The sequence below is a fragment of the Gouania willdenowi genome, chromosome 7 (genome assembly GCF_900634775.1).
Source record: "Gouania willdenowi chromosome 7, fGouWil2.1, whole genome shotgun sequence".
Taxonomy (NCBI): domain Eukaryota; kingdom Metazoa; phylum Chordata; class Actinopteri; order Blenniiformes; family Gobiesocidae; genus Gouania; species Gouania willdenowi.
This window is the reverse complement of record NC_041050.1, coordinates 17,909,038-17,929,720: the sequence shown is the minus strand read 5'-3', so window position 1 is coordinate 17,929,720 and position 20,683 is coordinate 17,909,038. Positions and strand designations below refer to the sequence as shown.

Below are 20,683 nucleotides of genomic sequence, written 5' to 3'. Positions count from 1 at the left end.
ATTGTATGAATGATTCTCCGAAGCCAAATTTGCCAAGGACAGTTAGGAGGAATGACCAGTTTACTCTATCAAATGCTTTTTCTGCATCGAGTGACAAGATTATTGTTTTCTTTTTAGAGTTCTGTGCCATGTTGATCACATTAAACAGTCTTCTCACATTGTCTGTGGAGTGTCTCTTTTTAATAAAACCTGTCTGGTCTTGGTGTATAATTGACTGTACTACTTTCTCTAACCTGGATGTGAGTGCTTTGGAAATAATTTTTAAGTCTGTGTTAATAAGTGAGATGGGACGATAGCTTGAGGGTAATATGGGGTTTTTGTCTGGTTTAAGTAACAATTTAATGTTCGCTGTATTCATGTGACCTCCTACATGCCCTTTATTTGTGATCTCTGTTACTACTCTGAAAAATAGTGGAGCCAGCATTGACCAGAAATGTTTAAGGAATTCAGCAGGGAACCCATCTGGACCTGGTGCTTTGCCTGTTGACATGCTATCTAAAGCATTTTGTAATTCTTGTAAGGTTAATGGTGAGTCTAAGGTGGTTTTCTGATCTATAGTGAGCTGTGGTAGGTTTAGTTTATTAAGAAAGGTTTTAATATCTTCAGGGTCAGGGTTTAAATTTGATGAGTATAAGTTTTGATAATAATCATGAAAGATGTTATTAATGTCCTGAGGTAAGTTTAAAGTTTGACCTGCGTTATCAGAAATTGCTGCTATAAAGGAATTTTCTTTACTATGTTTGAGCTGATTTGCTAAATATTTGCCTGATTTATTATTGTAGTCAAAGTTTTTGTATCGTAATTGTTGCAAAATGAAGTCGGTTTTTTTAGATAAGATGATATTCAGATTAAGTTTTGTATTTTGGAGTTTTTCCCATAAAAGTTCAGAAGGGTTAGCTGCGTATTCTTCCGTAAGTTTTTTGATCTTTTCTTCAAGTGTTTTTTCTGCCATCTGTTCCTGTTTTTTCTTAAAAGAAGAGTATGATATAATCTTCCCTCTAATGACAGCCTTGCCAGTTTCCCAGAGTAAGGACGGTGATATTTCCGGGGAGTCGTTTGTCGATAGAAAGTCCTCCCATTCTTTTCTTATAATTTTTTCAAATTTACTGTCATTAAGTAATGAAGTGTTAAAGCGCCATAGAGAGGATACTTTCTGATTAGAGTCACACTGCAGGGTGAGGGATATTGGGGCATGATCGCTAATAATTATAGGATGTATTTTAGAGGACATCTTATGTATGATGGAATTATTTGAAAGAAAAAAGTCAATTCGGGAGAAGGATTTATGCACAGGGGAGAAGAAGGTATATTCTTTTTTAGTTGGGTTATTCAGTCTCCATACATCTCCTATTCCAAGGTCTTCCATGTAATCCATTAATACTTTAGCAGATCGAGATGGTTTTGTATTTGAGCACTTACTAGATCTGTCCAATGATGTGTTGAGCGCCAGATTGAAGTCACCTCCGAGGTGGTCTAATTTATAACTGAAAGTGCAAACTTGGGCACATTAAAGCTGAAATTGTTGGTTTTCCCACCTAAAACTTGCGGCCCACTTGTGATCAAACTGGTCCATATTTGGCTCCTGAGCTAAAATGAGTTTGACACCCCTGGGTTAACCCATTACTCGGATATATACTTATAGTTTAATCTAGTCACATATAATGCAACTTCACCTAATGGAATGATCATCAGTTCTTGTCTGATGAAAGAGAAGCTAGTTGACCCAGTTCTTACGAGTGTCATACATTTTTAATCCATCCTGGGCTTGCACTAAAGAGGCACAACTTTGCCATGCACACTTTTTATCAGAGAGGTTCTTGATTCTTGCCTGGAGGGCAGCAGCTGCACAGCATTAGGGAAAGTAAGACCTCACATGCTTCTATTAACGCTGTATCTGTGAATATGCAGTAAGTATGCAGGTGAGAACCTGTGTAATGTAAAATGCTGCTTATTACAACAATAAAAATCATTTACAGACCATTGAGGGAACTTGGTGTAAGTTTATTAAAATCACCTCATGGAGTTTAAAGTATTTCCGAAAGAGCAAAAATGATCTAAACTCTTAAAGACTTACACAGGGATGAGTATATACATTTAAGCACACAGACAGTATAATCAAACAAAGTAATCACCAGTATTTAAAATTCTCCCTCAGGAGCCATAATAATTAGGGTAAGTCAAACATATGTACTGACTACATTTACATGAGCTCAATGTGGCTCAGATTAAAAAAAGAACTCACACACACACACACACACACACACACACACAGAAATCTAAAATCAAATGAAACTATCCAGGGGGTTGATAAATGATTCAAATGTAGGGCGTGCTTATGCACTTTGAAGTTCTTGTAAGTGTACTTTCATGTTAACCTAATCAAAAGTGAAATAGAGAAACAACATACAAAGACGTGCTTATATCAATATGAATTCCATGAAACAAATTACATTTGTAGTAGTAAAGTTAATAGGAGTGGCTTGTGTTACGTTAAGTACCCAATTAGCTGTTTGAAAATTAAGCCCATTACGACAACCATTGCTATTTATTCTAAATAGGAAGTAATGCAATTGCAGAGCATTGTGGGAAAATAATTAGCATCTGGAAACAAAGTGGTCACAAAGAAACAGTTTATCACTTATTATTACTGTTTATTTACCTTTGGGTTCCTCAAAATGTACCTACATTTCACATGATCGTAATGAATAAACTAATACACTACACGGACAAAAGGGTTCTGACAAAGTGTAATATTAATTATCTTCAAATCTATATAGTTTAATGTGGATTTGGTCGCCCTTTGCATCACTAATGCTCCCTAACACTCTTCTTGGAAGGGTTTCTGAACAATGTCAGCAAGTTTCTGAGGAAATTTGTTCTCAATCACTTCGGGTCAAGCACTGATGTTGGACGAGAAGGCCTCACCTGTTGAGGTTCGGGCTCTTGATTGGCTAGTCCAAATTAATCAAAGCATATTATGATCTTGAGTTAAGTTTGAATAAAAATGTCTGTCCCAAGCTGGTCATATGAAGTTGGAAGCATAACATTATCCAAAATCTCTTGGAATGCTGAATCATTAAAGGCTCACTTTTGGCCACTCGGGGCGCTAGACCTGTAACTTTCACGTCACTGACCCTAGTGGCCACAAGTGCAGCAGCACACAAAAATCAACAAACAATCAGTCGGGCCAGCCTCCCTTGTCTTTTGATTGTGTATGCAGACAGTAGTTGACCTGTAACTTCGGGATAAGGATTGGCTCTAAGGGCTGGGTCGGTCGGGCTGGGGTGCGAAGCGGGGCTGGGCTTGTTCCGCGGCTAGAGGAGCAGGCGCCACCACCACCCTCCTCTCCCCGCCACCGAAAGCCCGGCACTCGGCCCTCCTTGTCGCCGTCGTCGGCCCTCTTTGCTGAGAGTAGGTACAGCGGTCGGAGGACCCGGCATGCACGGGGCGGTGTCCGGCACTGGATGGAAGGCGGGTCGGCGAAGGGGGCCGGGTCTCGGCGCGTCTTCTTAGCCTCCTCAGAATCAGTTTAAAACTTTTTGCTTGCCTCGGCCATGATCAGAAGTCAAACAGGCAGAAAAATACCAGCAAAAGCCTTAGCCTAATGAGTATATCTGAGCCTGTGGTCACATGACTACTGTAAAATGATACGTTCTCCAGGCATTCTCCAGGTCACATGACCTGGCCAAAGACGGTCCGTCTCTCCAAATTTACATGGTCGGTATTTCAAGAGGGAAGCCCAGCGCTGAGCATTGATACTGTTAAGCCCTGTATATTGGCCTGAGGATTCATCTAAAATAACTCTATGGGTCAACTCTTCAGGTCAAAAAGTCTGTGGTGTGCCTTTAAGAAAGGCCTTTACAGGAGATAAGTGTGGTAAAATACTTTTTTCAATATGGAGTCCTTTACAAGACATAACACACCCAAACTAACTATTTCATTTTTTTTTTTTTAAAAAAAGCTCACATTGGAGAGAAAGACGGTTAAAGTGTTGCACTTTACTTTATAACAATACTTCCAGTAGCACTTCCTTACAAAGAGAGCCACAGTCTGACATATACACTGTGATGAGCTCAGGGGAGATAAAGGTGTTACACTGTACAGAGCTGTGATTTTATTTTACATACAACATGGATAAAAACTACAATGGTGACATTAACAAAGGGACTAGAACTCAAAGGGCTTCATGGATAGATGTCATATGGTAACATCAGCCAGTTGTCACTTTGCTATGAACTATATTTTGCATATTGAGACTTTCAAAAAAAAAAAAAAAACAATCAGATACATTATTATTTGCTAAGTTAAACCTTTAATAACTACCATCACTGATTTCACATCAGTGAAATATAGTGAATAAAGTAGATGGAGAAAAGAAAACGGTAATTTTTATGAGGAGCAATGGTGTAAATGTGCTTAAAGTCAATCATCAAGGCCGTTAAGTGGAGCTTTATTATGGACTTCCACACAATAATAACTTGGTGTAGATGAGTGTATAATACTGAAAACAGCTCACAAAGGATATACTTAATTAAAATTACAAAACAAAAAATCCTTATTGTGCTTCCAATAGAGAAAATAAGCAGATCAGTGTTCTCATAAGAGCTATGAATGAATACAAATTACTTGAGAAATTTATAAATAATAAAAACATATTTTGTAGTAACAAACATTTTAAGACTACATTTTTTTTACAGTACACAAATATACGAGTTAGGCTAAAATCTCAAAATGGCAACAAAAAATGACATAACCACTTTTGTTATGAGGGTGAAGATTAATTAAATGTGTCTAAAAATATTTTAGATAATGTACATTTCACACATTTCATAACAATGGTAATAAGCCATTAAATTATGACCATGGAGTAAATAATTTGTGATCACTTGACGACTGGATCAGGTTATTTCTGAATTTGCAGGTTCCCGCTATGCAACGGTCAACAAAATAACAACAAAACAAAATAATTGTTGATACCAGTCAATGACCCACTCCAGTAAGGTAACACTAGGACCCGCTTTATATCACGATGTGGTAAACAGGGAAACTTAGCAAAAAGTAATGAAGCAAACATTAAAATGGATGATATCTGAGCATCCATTTCCATGTAAAGCTTTATGGTTCTATTCCACCTTGTCGCACAGACCATGTGTGAGTTAAACAGGCGGTTCTAAACAGAGAGATCATGATGTTTTTCTGCTGCTGCAGTAACAGCAGACATTTTCAGCAGCAATGTTTCCACATGAAACAGAATGCTAAAGGACATCCTGTTTCAATATTAATGCGCCTTCACATGTTTATGTTGGGGCAATGTAGTTCAGCCTGTAGTTCAGCCTTTTCTGCATTGCAAATGTAAATGTGTGTTTAACTTAAAAACTTAACTTAGAAATATGTTCCTTACATATTGTATTATTGCCTTTTAATGCTATATGAAAACATTTACTATATAAAGGGGTTTAAATGACCACCCGCCAACCCGCCAAATGCAGGTAAAAATGAACTTTGGCCATTAAGATTGTAGCGATACGAGCCATTTTGGCTGGTGAAGAACGAAACAAATACCAGTGTGTTTGTTTGAATCGACAGGCTGAAGAAACTATGTTGCATCATTGTTGCGAGATTGGGCTCTTTTCCACCAAAACATTTGAGGGTTTTTGTGTGCTTTTAGACTTTAAAATATGCTGTATATCTGCCAACACTGCTGGTTGCACTAATCCTACATTTCCCATGAACACTATGTCGTGACGGGTCATACAACAATTGGCTACGTGCTTACGTTAGCGTGATTGTTGGTTCGTTATCGGAGGAGACAGACGGAATGATGATGTAAAATAAAGTTGGGAAAACAACAAACCAATGTGGATATATTTATTGGGTGCTGAAAAACCAAAACTGCAAAAAAGGAATGCTGCTGCCAACACAGTGGAAAATGAAGATAAAAGAGGATCGGAAAAGAAGTTAGTACTTGATTTCTTCTAACATCAAACAGTGTTCCATGGATCCAATTTTCATTTGAGTTAAGTTATGATAATGTACTTTTTTTTAAATGTTTACTTCTCAGATACACCCAAAGTTCCATATTGCACTTTATAGGTATTGTTACAACATTGTTTTTAAATTAAATGTATATATTCTTACCATTTTAACGTATTGCTTGCACTCAACTAAATGACAAATTATTCTGAAAAAACATAAACGCTTAAATCTATTCTGTGGCACTCATAATGTAGTTTATTTTTTGCTGGTGATGTAAAAAGTTAATTTAAAGCCCTGTATATATGTATAAATGATAGATTGAGCAGCTGTATTGCCTGTTGGTTGGTGTTGGTTGGTGCAATCGAACCAAAGGTCAGTGTTAGATTTAGAGCTATATCTACAGGGGAAACATTTCCTTAAATGACACGAAGGAGTTTAAGCAAAAAGAGGGTGGTGGCACGTTGTCGAGGCAATTGTCTATTTATATTTTACTGATGGAGGAACTTCACAAGCTGAGGGCTAAAACATCAAAGTATCTTGGAAAACTTTTAGCGGGCACACAGCTGCCACCACATGGCTAAATATCAACACGGAACCCACACATAAACACACACTTACACACATTGGATGTTTTCCATACACCCCATTGGGGTCCCCTGTATGTAGGTCACAACACAATGTAACGCTACAGCTGTCCCCTTCTCCGCACACACACACAAACGCTCTCCCTCGCACAGGCCCAGCCCGTTTAGTTGCCGGCAAAAGTGATAGGAACAGACAGCTTTATTTTTTTTTTGTTGGCTATTGTCAGAAGAAAGACAAATTCCACCACCCCCGCCAACACGTTGCATTCCTCCAATATTCAACCTGACAGTTTGTTCAAAAGATTAAAAATATAGCAGTGAAAAAAAATAACTATTTCCAACAAGATCCACATCAGGCTTGGCTTTACCAATCGAAATGTATCATACTGAATTAACATGACACCCTGTCAGTGGCTTTCGAGAGATATTGGTGGTAGCTAGTAGAGAGTAAATGTCAGAAAGATGCAATGAAAGGACGATGGTTATAAGCTTTAAAAGAAGAGAAGGAGAGGAGGCAGAGGGCTGAATGGTACATCATTGGAAATATCCAAACACCCAAATATATTTATATTGCGTAACTTGGAATGAAGTTTGACCTTCATTGCAGATGGTGCAATAGCTGTGCTTTGATTGTGAAAGTCTGCTCCAGTCAGAGTGAATCAGGGAGTTCAGAGAGGAGTGACAGCTCAACACTCAGCGGTAGATGCTGCTGGATGCAATTCTGAGCGCGACATTTTCTAACAAGTTTCTGTATTTCTATGACAAACACAGAAAATGAAAGTCACATCATTCACAACATGGGTAGAAAAGCCAAAGGTTGACTTCTGTATTTTCACAGAGAAAAATAAAAAAAGGCCTCAAGAAATTCTTACCATGCCTTTTCACAAGAAATTCTACTTTTGCAGGTTATTGGTGTGTGGAGTGTAGACGGTTGCACATCAGAAAAGTAACCGTAAATACCAAGATTTTTTTTTTTTCATTAAAAGTCATCGACAAGGTCAGTGTCCTAAGTTGTGATCATTAACTTGCAGGAAAACCCATTTTTCCACAAACCACATTTAATGTTTCAATAAGATGAGAAGAGACATACGTTGACACTTAAACATTCATTTAAAAGCAAAAGTAGTAAAAACCTATGTTATTAATAGTGGTAATACAGTAACTTTGCTCTGTTTATTGGCTCTTATCTTGGTTGTTTAGGATGTTTTAATATATATATATATATAACTGTCACTCAATCACCCATTGGGTAAAGCCTGTAGCCTGTAGCCTAAAGCTTTGTAAAGCAAATCATACATTGTGATGCTAACGCTGTTTGCTATTTTTTGTTTTCATAATTCTAAATCACCTTCCATCATCCACTGCAGTTATGACTACCCAGTGAATGAATGTTCAATGAAGCCGAGTAGTGCTTCCACTGTTTTAACTCCTCTTTTCTTTACAGTAATACATTTTGGGGCCCCAGTGCAAGGTAAATATTAGCTTGTTAGCATGTTACTTTTGTTTCTAAGAAGAAAACATTTGTTACCACCAATAAAAGGCACATCTGAAACATAACTCAGCAATGATATTTTGGTTATTGAACTAGAATGAGACAGTAGATCTGATAAAAAGTAGAACATAACAGACATCTGTGAAATGAAATGTGAACAAAGGAAGATAAAGCCGAGTGTTGCTGTGAGTAGAGGTGCGTGCGTAGGTGAAGTCCTGGTTGGCACTAAATGCACATAGGCCTGGGTACATTACATACCGTGTACTATTAAATGTCGATGGCGTCATTGTAAAGTAGAGCTAATAAAATATAAAAAGGCCACAGAGGGACTCTCAGTTCTAGAAGCAGCTACACATGCTGATGCCAGCACGGCTGCTGATGTGATGAAGGAACACAGTTTGGCTTCTGCAGACAAATGGATGTGTTGTGATTAATTGGTAATAAACCATTTATGTTTGTTAGTTTTATGTTTTTGTCACTGAACACCTTTTCAAATAGCAGTTTTTCAGCGTGCTCGCCGTCGCTTTCTTCAATTCTCGTGTGGGGCGGACATTGTTCTGCTTGTCTGTATACAAGTATTACAACAGTAGCCTGGTAGCAAAAGGCATGCTTCAACAAACGTAAAGAAAAAGTTATGCTATGCTAAGTTAGCGGTGTGAACAACTGATCTGCTAACAACCGTCTTGACACCCGCCGCTGCTCACACAAAATGGCGGATCGCGGCCTCAAAAAATTCAATTTTCACGAGGCTTGCATTGTGCTCATTGACAAAAACACAAAACTAACAATGAAATATTAATGCTTTAACAACAATTAATTAAAATGTATCCTTTAGGTAAAGCGTTTTTGGTAAAGGAACTTATTTTGTAAATAAATGAAAAGAAACAGTATATAATGCAGTTATAATCCTTTTTTGGATCGTGACCCCATTTTGATATCAAGAATTTCTGGCGACCCAAAGACATTTTTTTTCCTAGAATTAATTCTTGATCACTGTGATGGACTGGCGCCCTGTCCAGGGTGTACCCCCGCCTAGCGCCCTATGAGCGCCGGAGATTGGCACCGGCAGACCCCCGCGACCCTGTTAAACGGGACTAAGCGGGTATGAAGATGATGGATGGATGGATAATTCTTGATCATGTTTGAGCTCAGATCTTTTTTTTTTTTTTTTTAACTGCATTTTAGTTGAACTCGATTTATATTTCACAAAGTACAGAAATACAGTTGTTTAAGATTGTGCGTTGTTTTAATTAAAAAAAAGAACCATAAGTTTAACATTTTATAAATATTGTTAATTTTTTCTGAAATTTTAGGTGACCCCATTTAACCTCCTGGCAACACCACATGGGGTCCCGACCCCAAGGTTGAAAAAAAATGATTTTGTGGCTCCTGAATAGATTTATTTATATAGTTTTTATCATTTCCAGTCATCTCCCACCTGGGGTGGGACCGAGACTGACACTTTATTTGTTAATTTTCCAATTTCTCTCTCTCAAGTACCCCCTGTATTGCGTACCCTTAAGGGTACACATACTCCATTTGAGAAACACTGCTGTAGACAATGGAAAACACCGGTAGTTTTATAAAGGGCCTTATAACAAGACTATTTATATTCAAAGTTAACAGTTTTACACAAATTGCAAACTAAACATATATTTTTATATGCACGTTTAGTTTTTGATAATATGATGCAATCACAATGACGTTCGTGCAGCTAGGTCGATTTTTGTGAACTAATCAATGTCTGTCACAAAAGAGAAATGCAATGTCTAAATATGCGTAGGCCATGGAAAAAGAAGAAGAGATGAGGAGGAGGAGGAGGAGGAGGAGGAAGAGTTTTTGTCTCACCGTGACTTTGTGCTGCCCGGTGAGGTTCGGCCATTCACACAACAGCTGGCTCTCAGACAACGTGAGGATGCAGGGAGTCTCTCCAATCAGCACCGTGTAGTTCAGACGACTGTTACCGGGCGCCGCCGGGATAAGGTTACGACCCTGAATACAACCAGAAAGAGAAAATAACATAAGACTGATCTACAAAAATCAATCATTTCAGTAAATTAAGTACAAATAAGTAAATAAAGTGACACGTTGAGACTAGTTACCACTAACTATCATTACTTATCTCCGATTGATATGCCATGAAAATCAATGTGAGTATTCAATGGGGGTATTCTTAGAGCACAGGTTTAATTAAGAACAAAGCTCACAACACAGTAATTGCATCTATACATCTGTTCACGAAACTCGTCGTGTTCATCAAGCTTGTTCCCACTTTTTCACTTTAATATCTAGTCTGCTTATAAAATCACGACATCTGTGGTGTGGGAGTGGGGTGGAAGGAATGTAGGTGGTGTGAAAAAGGAAGAGAAAAAAACATCAAGTAACAAGGATGCAACAAAAAGCAACAGCAGGCAGGTTGAATACACAAAATAAATAAAGAAATAAAAGAAATAAAGAACAAGTTATAATGTGGCTTCAAAACATCGGGAGAGTGGGTGCTAGCAGGTGAAAAGGAGTCATACTCATACATCAGTGGAAAACAAAAAAAAACAAAATTGTGCTTTAAAACAAAGCTGGTGAGGGAGTGAGATTGACAGGGACTGTGAGGAGAGAGGGGAGATAGCTGACACGCGTCCTGCTGGTTTAGCAGTGGGACACAGAGACAGACTCCGATTTCCAATCGCATCGTCTCTGCAGGCTGCCACCGAGTAAACATGTGCACCATTCCATCTCCCTAACACACATCCAGAGTTTGGACCACATGTGTGCTCCACTTAAAGCCTCACACCGAGTAATTGCCACATTTACGCCCCAACTGGAAAGTGTGTTCAAACCTCAGAAACAATGTTGCTCACAAGATTTAAAGAGGAAATGACTTGGAACTTTTATTACTAACACCACAAGAACCTAACCGATATCACAAATTAGAAATTAGTAGTATGACAAGACCCTTACATGCGTGCGAATGTGCCTGTGTCCGTCTATTACGTACAGGCTTTCAATCATAGGCAGCACCACAAATATGCCAAGCAGGTGGTTTATTGAGATGATGTTTTCTCAACAAAAATAACCGAAGAATTAAATCACCAGCAGTTCCACTTTGTTTCAGTTTTTAAAAAGTAGGAAATATCACTTCCTGTGATAATATGAGGCAAACTCTTGCAATAGGTCAGAATGAAGGTATCAATTCTAACAATTTTATTTGTTACACTTACACAACTACTTCTTCCTCAGTGACCACAAGGACTTCAGTCTGGAGATGCTACAACCAACATTTCCCCCACTGATAATAATACATCCTCAACTCATTTCATATATTAAATTTTGTTGCTTTAAATAAAATCTATTTATAAATTCAAGGATGGTCTGTGTGTGTGTGTGTGTTTGTGGGTGTGTGCGTAGTGTATAACGGACCACCATTTAGTCCAGTTACCTGCCACTACACCTAACTACTGAAAATAGATACGTTTAGTGAAAGTTAGGCAGGCAGGTACACGTGGATGGACTGGTGCGCATAAATTTAGAATGGATTCAAACCCCCCCCAAAAAAAACACACACACCAAACGACAACAAAATATGAAAATGACTCAAAATAAAGCAAAAAAAAACTACACTAATACAAAATTACTCCATAATCACGCTACAAATGCAACAAAAAACAATAACTATACAAAAACTGCACAAATGACGTAAAACAAAAAAACGAAACAATATTTATACGGAAGTACACAAAACGACAACAGAAATCCACAGAAATATACAAAAGGCTCCAAAAACACTGCAAAAAACATATATTACAGAAAAATACACCAAACAACAAAAAAAAATGAAAATGACTCAATATACAGAAAACTAAATATACAATAAAATACACTAAAATGACAACAAAAATGCACAAAACTACACCAAAAAAAACAAACAAAAATACACAAAATGACTCCAGAATCACACTACAATGGCAACAAAAAACAATAATTATACAAAAAATGCACAAAAAGACAACAGAAAGATACAAAAACAAACACAATGACTCCAAAGAAACATACATTACAGAAAAATACAAACAAAAAAATATATAAAAATGAACATATAAAAACAATTCATCCTGCGCATGTCTCATGGAATTAAACCAGGGAAATTACATACGCTATTTTACCTTGCACCTGCAAATATACCCCTTTATAATGCTACAGAGTATGTTATTATTATGCCCATAATTGCCAACTCTACTTAAGCGTCCACTACATGAATACATACTTCCAAGGGGCACTGTACTAGTATTTTTAAAATGGTAAAACATTTACGAGAGCCCAAAATTATCCATAGACGTTTTTTGGTTCTTTTTTCAGACATTAAATTTTAGAGTAGATGTTGCTCTTTAACTTTTTTTGCTTTACAGTTTCGGCGATGTCTCTCGTCTTCCTCAGAAGAGTCTCATTGACAGCATGTGACAGCACGCCCAGCAGAGCTGCCAGATCCAGTGGGGGCGCCACGCCCACACCAACTGGCATGTCGCGGCTGGCAAATTTGACCGCCCCGCCGTGCGCGCTGCAACCCCCACCGACAACTTTTTCTGTCGTAGGGTGTCCCAGGCGTGTGAGAGCATATACTGTAGCCACCCTCGTCTCTGTTCATGGCCTTCTTTGCACGCTTCCTGATTTCTATGGCCTCCTTGATCCAACATTTGTGTGTTTGTGATTTCTTCTGCCCCAATGATCCTCACCCCATCCCAATCCATAACGTGTATGTTTCTCTTGCAGTGGTCTGGTATTGCTGATTTGAGGTTCAATGCATCATGAAAAAACACAACATTGGCACAGCAACAAAACCACAAACGAAAAGGAAACGGCAACATGGCTCACAAGATCGCAAAGAAACGTCAAAAGTGAAATATCCGACCACTGCAAGAGAAGCATACATGTTATAGATTGGGAAGGGGTGAGGATCATCGGCGCAAAAGAAAACAAACGCAAGCGTTGCATCAAGGAGGCCATAGATATCAGGAGGCGTGCAAAGAAGGCCATTAACAGAGACGAGGGGGGTTATATGCGATCACAAGCCTGGGACACCCTACAACAAAAAAAGTAGTAGGCGGGGGTCAAGGTGCGCACGGCGGGGCGGTCGGATCCGATGGGTTGCCGTGACATGCCGGTTGGTGTGGGCGTGGCAGACCCGACGAATCTGAACGCTCTGCTGGGTGTGCCGCACGTGCCGGCTGTTAAGATCTGCCGGCTGACACATCACATGCTGTCAGTGAGACGTTTCCGAGGAAGGTGAGAGACATCGCCAAAACTGTATAGCAAAAAAAGGTAAAGAGCAACATCTACTGTTAAATTTAATGTCTGAAAAAAGTACCAAAAAACTTCTATAGAAAAAGGAAGACATGACGAACGTATGTGAGCCAATATTATCCAAACACTCAGCAGTTGTCATTAAAAGTAATTGAACATAAATTGTGTATACTTTAAGCATGTCTTAAAAGTTAAAGTGACACAAATCCATGTAAAAGTACACTGATTAAAATTAAAAAGTAATAAAGTGTGAATTTGTTTGGTCTTTAAGCCTGTATGCTTCATCATTGGCCTTCTAGCACTTGAAAATTCATTACACAATTTGAAAAGACACTTTTTGAAAAGACTGTTATTCAAAAGGGCTTGAGGCTTTACAAGAACGTCGCAGTCAAAGAAGTTGTTGCGGGGAACTGAAGGACGGAAATCGGCCCTGAAAAGTGTGGACATTTATTCTCAGCTTTCAGTTATCCATGTGAGAGGTTTCTTTTTTTTTCACGCCCTCGTGAGGCCTTGTATACACATAAAGGTTGTTTTTTTTGTATGTGAAAATATGTATGCGTGCTTTTATTAATAAAGGATATGTTTATAAGGTTTGAGCCTCTTCATGCTGAAAGTAGAAAAACCTTGGGATGAAAACATCTACCACAAAGTGATGAAAAACATGTTTTGTATTGGTAGCTCAGGATTAATATAAAGGAAAAAAAGTCAACAACATGTCAAATTTCCCTGACATTAACATCTGTTTATGCTGCTAATCACAGCATACCACAATAACACTCCCTAGCCCATAGGTGGCAGCACCTATGGGCTAAGTGGTACGTAAAATGTTGTTACCAATGTAAAACCTTTGATATCATCAAAGCCACTTGTTTGGAGTTGGAATACAAAGTCAGGATTTCAAAATGAGTTTAAACTTGTAGCTAACAAGCTAACTTATCATTGCACGCTGTCAATGCAAACAAGAGCTTATAGCAGGGTTGTAGTCAATTATAATTGTAATCGCGTAATTTATCATTAATTACAATTATGGTGTAGTTAAAACTGTAATTGTAACTTAAAAAATCATAGTCGTAATAATTTACATAATTTACTTTCATGAAAATTCTATAAAAATATCAATTATAATTTAACGCAAAACTGGGGAACATGTTATAGTTCCATGTACAGCTCTACACATATGTAGTTAATTATTAAAATATGTTTTATATCAAACTTTCCCACATTTTACAATTTTCTCAGATGTCCACACCAAAAATATTAAAACCATTTGATTGATTAGGAAGCCTAACAAGGTATTCAATAGATTGGAAATAAATTAAATGATACATTCTTGTTATTAGTGTATTTTACAGCTGATTTAGGAACAAATATCATAAAAGACGCTAGCAGAAAGCTAAGCAAGAGGAAGATTAACTTATATTAGGTCATTTATTTCAGGCTCAGTAATTGTGATTATGTGTAATTGAACTTTAGTAATTGAAAACATCCTTTTACTCGACTTTCTGAGGATAAAAAATAATTGTATTTGAATTGTAATTGAAAGAAATGCTGTGCTCTGAGATTGTGATTGAATTGTAATCAAACATGGGTAATTGAGAATGTAATTGTAAGTGAAAAATGTAATTTACCCCAACCCTGGCTTATGGCATTATACTTTTGTGTCTTTCAATCGGAAACCAACATTTTTTTATACACAATAACATCTTTTTTCAAGATGGCTTATCTTGTTAGCTAAATAGGTTTAGCTAACTGTTAGCTAAATAGGTTTAGCTAACAGGAAGCATATCCCAAACCGACAGTCGCAAACAGCTTTTCTACACAATTTATTCACAGTCTTTACTATCGTGTCTTTTCTCAAGCTACAATTAAACTGAACAGCACTTAATTCAATCTTCACATCATTAAGGAGCTTTTATCTCAGGTGTGGCTGTCTTCTCTCCCCTTATACGAGTCCTAATGATAGTTTACTTGCCCTCAGCGTGTACAGTAGCCTACATGCTAGTGCAGGTTGGCCTGTGTTAGATCTTGATCCAGAGCAATGACAACCAGTCAGAATAAGGTCACTGCAACTCCCTGGTGGCCTAAGGCTTGTAAAGTGTGTTCCATCGCAGCTTGGCAACATGGGTTCAATTCCCAGTTGTGGAAGAAATTGGACGCAACATCAAAGTAAACAATCGTGTAGTAGAAGTCGCAACACCTTTGTTTGATTTTGCTACTTTAAAACTTTTTAAGAATAAAATATATGTAACAGAGAGGTGATAAGAGGGCTTCCCTCACCTTGAGAATAAGTGGTGATGTAGGTTTAAGCTCCAGTACCCCAGATGGACTTAGGGGTTCAAACACAGGATCTGGGTAGTAGTTGAATGTCTCATTGACCACCACCAGGGCGTTGACGTTGTCCATGTAGAAACCAATCTCATCTGGGCCGGTGCCAGTGTCAGAAAAGCCCAGTTCTGAGTCCGCCACAGAGGGAGCCAGGCACACCATGACAGAGTTGTTGTACACCGTACAGTTCTATAAACCGCAGGAATAAGAGGAAAACAGGATTTTCAATGTACAATAGACAAATCCAATGATTATAATGGCACTGTTGCTCTTTAGCACAACCTTTGAGGAGATGATGTCATGCAAGTTAAATGAAATAATTACTTACCGAGCCATATTTTTAAATACTACCAGTAATGTAAAAGTGTTTTATTGAGTGATAAAATTTCAATTGGTTTGAGTTTTATGATCAGTTGTTAATCTTGAAGCTTGAGAGTAAATACTTTAATAAAATGTTGTATGTTATAGTTGTATCTACTGAATGTAATGCCATTTTCATTTATATAACGCTTTAAAACAGCGCAAAGGTGACCAAAGTGCTTTGCAAATGGTCAAACAGAAAGCATAAAGCATATAGACAAATCAGATGAATAAAAACAGAAGCATCAAAACAAAAATGAAAAATGCTCTGTCTCAGACATCGCTTTATGATGTTTTGTGAGTGGTGAAAACCTTTTACTTGATATGATTAGGATTTCAAATAGACTCTAATGCTACAGATTTAAAAGCAAAAGCTTCAGTTCAAGGCAATTCTTACATTGTCGTGATTCTAAAGAGAAAAACCAAAGGTCAGTGTATCTGACAGTGACTTACGGTAAATGACAGCATTGAAAAGCCTTTTGCTCAGTCCTCTAAGTAGCACTTTGATAAAGAGTTGTGTGGGAAGTGGCGTGTGGGCTGTTTGCCTCAATAAATGACAGTTGAATCTGTGAGTTGGAGTGCTTGAGTGTTGTTTAAAGTTGGATTCCTAACTGTGACACATAAAGAGCTGCAGCTTCAGGTGACAATCTTCAAAGTGCTCTGCAAACACTTTCCATAGAATGGGACTCTTGGAAAGCACTCATAGGTTTCCCATTGGTTATGTTTGTTTGTTTGTTCTTTCTCTCACAGTCTTTTAAGTCCTCTAACAAAGTGCTGTGATGTTTGAAATGGTCCTTGACCTGAGGTCACATCAGATGTCAGAGCAATAGAAGAACTGTACAACTCACTGAGATGGACTGTTTCAACCTTTATCAGGATATCAGTCCTTTAAAGATGTATTAGTACAAAAGAAAGAGATCGGCCTGTTGAATGTATTTGACAATATATATTGTGTGTAACTGAATGTTGCATGCTGTACAGTATAAAGAACCTGGCCCGTGCTTGCAAATTCTGATCTTGCACATAGGCGTCTGTTGGTCTATAAATGCAATGCTGTTTAAGCCGTGTTGCTTTACATGGATGTGTTACAGTACTTACATGAAACGACTCAGCCTGCCCATACTTGGCTCTTATCTTTGGTTCTCTGACGGTTGCCAGGTTGGTACCGCTCACAGTCAGAGGAGTCCCACCGCTGCAGAGGTAAACGGAAAGGGAGGAGGCAAAAGAGAAAGAAACTATTGCTTATGGTAACATTTCTGACTTGCTTCACCTCTAACAATTTAAATAACACAGTTTGGTATTTTGACAATGTTGTGAGAATTGTGAAGAATCTACAGAAACAATGAAACAAAATTAAAGCTCTTTTTCATAAAACTAGGAGAAGCTGAAAAAGGGAGAAGACACTGTCGACCTCAGCAATATCTGATGTTTCAATACATTCTCAAGTACGGTACATATATGTTTGCCTTGAGCTGCAATGTCAGTCAATACATCAATATATGCCAGACTTGGCTGGAGTTCAAGTGTTTTCTTTAAAGAGTAAGTAAAAGGGAATCCATGCACTTCTTGTTGTCAAATAGTCGATGCCAATTTGTTTTTCAAGATTTGCTTCAAGGTTTTAAAAGATATAAAAACAATGGATACAATTGCCACTTCCTACTACTTAACAACGGTTGTGCAGGTTCTCTTACGTGATATCCTCCTTGCTTGAGGCCGACTTCATTTTTCAGAAAGAGTTTGAGCCTCTGAGTCTTTGCAGTTTCCACTTTCACTAAGAGAAAGCTACTTTTTACAGCTGCTGGGCAATCTTTGCCACTGCGAAATCCAGTTAGAAGGTTCTCTATCATGTGTCATTCAGCAGGTTTTTCTCAGCCCTGAGGGGGGTATGCTGTAGCCTCTATCATTTCAGTCAGTTATAAAATGCCAGCAAAAAGGCTTGTATCTTCAAAAAGTCATAAGCAAAGTGCTGGTCTTTGATAGTATTTTGGTTGCAGAAGCATCAGGTCATTATGGGATGCTGGTGTTTTATAAAAAAAAAGTTTATTGGATGTGCCTCATGGACGAAAATGACGACGGATTCATAGGTGCCTGAATGTTCTGTGAGCATTGGCTCAAAATATTGCCTTAAAAGATTGTAAGTGTACGTACCAAATAAGGGCATTATGACCAATAGATCACAATAATTTTATGCAATGAAGCTGCTTTATCTCAAATACTATAAACCCTACTTGGCACATGGACACATGGATCAATTAGGTCCATGTATTAAGAACAATGGGGAATAGACATAATATCATAGATACAGGGTTTGGTAGGAAAGCACTCTTTCATTGCAAATTAGATGGAGTTACTACATAGCTACAGATGATAGATGCACTGTATCTCAGACATTGTGGGTAAGATAAAATTCTTCATGTCCCACTAATTTTCTCCCATGGCAAGATGCCCAATGCTGGCTGAATTATTGGTCTCATTCACTCAGGTTTAAATTTCAACTGCCCATTTAGCAAAATGCTTAGTTGGTTACTTAATGGTGATTTATACATTACTAGTGTTAAGTTTAAAGCTGCTGGAAGATATAATGTAGGCTTCATAGATCAGTAAAAAATTGTAAAAGGTTGCAATCAAAAGATTGTTTTGATCTCCACTGTAAACACACGGTTTATTGACATTGTCGGAAAATTTTCATGCATTGCATTGTGGGATGTGGAGTCCCGTAGACTAATGAAAATAATTGTTTTCACTTAATTTTTTAAAGTGATTACTTCTGTTTATTTGCCAGACAAGGAAAATAGTTCGCTTGACACACTTTTTATAAAAAAAACAAACAATTTGTGGTGTGTTTTATATTAACGCATTATGCAAAACATCTTCACATCATGATCTCACAATGCAATGCACGTAACTTGACAACGTCAATAAAAGAGTGTTTACAGTGGAGATGAAAACATAGTTTACTTACTGCTGAATGAGACATGAGACTTTGTTGTCTCATGTCTCATTCAGCAGTAAGTAAACTATAAACTTTATCATTATTTATGTTAAAAAACGTGACTTAAAAACTCTGCTTTGAGTGTGAGCTTGTGCACGCGAGGGGTCGAGACTGAGCAGGGAGACAGGGAGACGTGATTGGTTAAAAAAAAAGAACTGTCTTTTTTCATTGGTCGAAGTTTTTACAGGTTTACAGCTGTTACAGATGACAGATTTTCTTCGTTCCTTTTTCGGAGCACATAAGATATTAATTTCTGTCAGGACATGAAGAAAATTTCAACCAAAAACTTAAAAAGTCTATCTGGAGAAAATCACCTACCCTACCTTTAAGGTTTGACAATATGAATTGTACCTAATGGCTTCTGCACTGTTGAAAAAAATCCTTGACTTTTGTCCATAAGGCGCTGAATTATAAATGTGTTTAAATACCAAAAGGGTGTGAGAAGGAGATGATGCTGTGTAGTGCTGATAACACCAGCTGGGCTCTGCCGCTTCCTTTCACCTTTCCTTTTTCTCCACTGCCTGATGTATATTTGTAGCGAGTCCCTCTGTCCCTGTTGCTCCATTCTTTGTCTAAGTGAGTCTCTTTAGCTCAGGTACATGCTTCAGGGAACAGACAACAAGACAATCAAAATAAACTTCCAGGGATGGCCTCGGGAACCCCAGTACTGTTGTTAGTGTTTCTCTCCTGCTCTCCCTCTGCACTCGTGTCCGTTTTCACTATTCACTGCCTTTTCCCTTTTTTTATTAACCTCCCTCTGGTCTAACACTCCTTTGTACAGAGTATTAAATGACTTTAAATGTGTTTTCCAACAGCAGGCTGGCCTCCTTTACACTTCTGTATATGCTGACACAGTAAATACTTCTAGACAATGAACATTTTAAGCAATCATTAACAGGGAAAATTATCTTTATGTGCAACTGTATCAAAAGCTGACCCACCTATGCATCGATTCTTGAAAAAAAATAAAAGTTGCTGTCTTGGTGATAGTTCTGCACCTTAAAGGTACAACAAAGTTTAAATCTATAGGATTCTGTTACCATTCCAATTACCTGTCCGGTTAGTAATTGCACTTTTGTTGATTGGACATTGCATTGTGAAGTAAAATTGGAAACTTTTCAAAACAACCGGTTTTCTATTAGCAACCATTTAGCAGCTGTGGTACAGTGCCAGTGCTTTTTAATGCTTTGCTAGAGGGCACCTTGGTTATAATGTCTGACTGAGTGCCACAACTCACATCCAACTGCTGTATCTACTCAATTTGCTGAGGAGATTTTAAGATTCTCCTGAAAAATTGCTTCTGGCTGCTCCTGGTGTATGAATGTTCCCTATAGCGAGTTTACTTTTTGTTCTTTCGTCTCCCAAAAAGGAATATCCTCAGCCAAGAAGTGTGATAATGCACTTTTTTTGCCATCTTCCCCATTGTGTTTTCCTTTTTTTTCATCTTTTAGCACGCTCACTTTCAACCCCCTGTGCCCAATGATATAAACTCTGCATGCATGGACGTATTTGCACAAAGCTGACAAAAACCCAGCCAATATGAACCACTATATCAGTCTGTGTCTTGGTGTATAGGGTTTTCTTCCTGAACCAGTGCTATGATGCCGTGTGCAGATAAAGATGAAGCTGAATTAATGCTTCCACTTGTTAAAGGCACAAACA

At 38.0% G+C, this 20,683-nt stretch overlaps 1 protein-coding gene across 3 annotated transcripts in view; it reads right to left on the bottom strand.

The window, feature by feature from the left end:
* plxna1a (plexin A1a) overlaps nt 1-20,683 on the bottom strand; it is a 339,887-nt gene that overhangs the window by 38,545 nt on the left and 280,659 nt on the right. For all 3 annotated transcript variants that reach the window (XM_028452103.1, XM_028452104.1, XM_028452102.1), the window contains 3 exons: nt 17,128-17,221; nt 15,622-15,858; nt 9,901-10,044 (listed from right to left, as the gene is read on the bottom strand). In XM_028452103.1, the coding sequence (XP_028307904.1) occupies nt 9,901-10,044; nt 15,622-15,858; nt 17,128-17,221 (475 nt within the window). The remainder of the gene's footprint in view (nt 1-9,900; nt 10,045-15,621; nt 15,859-17,127; nt 17,222-20,683) is intronic.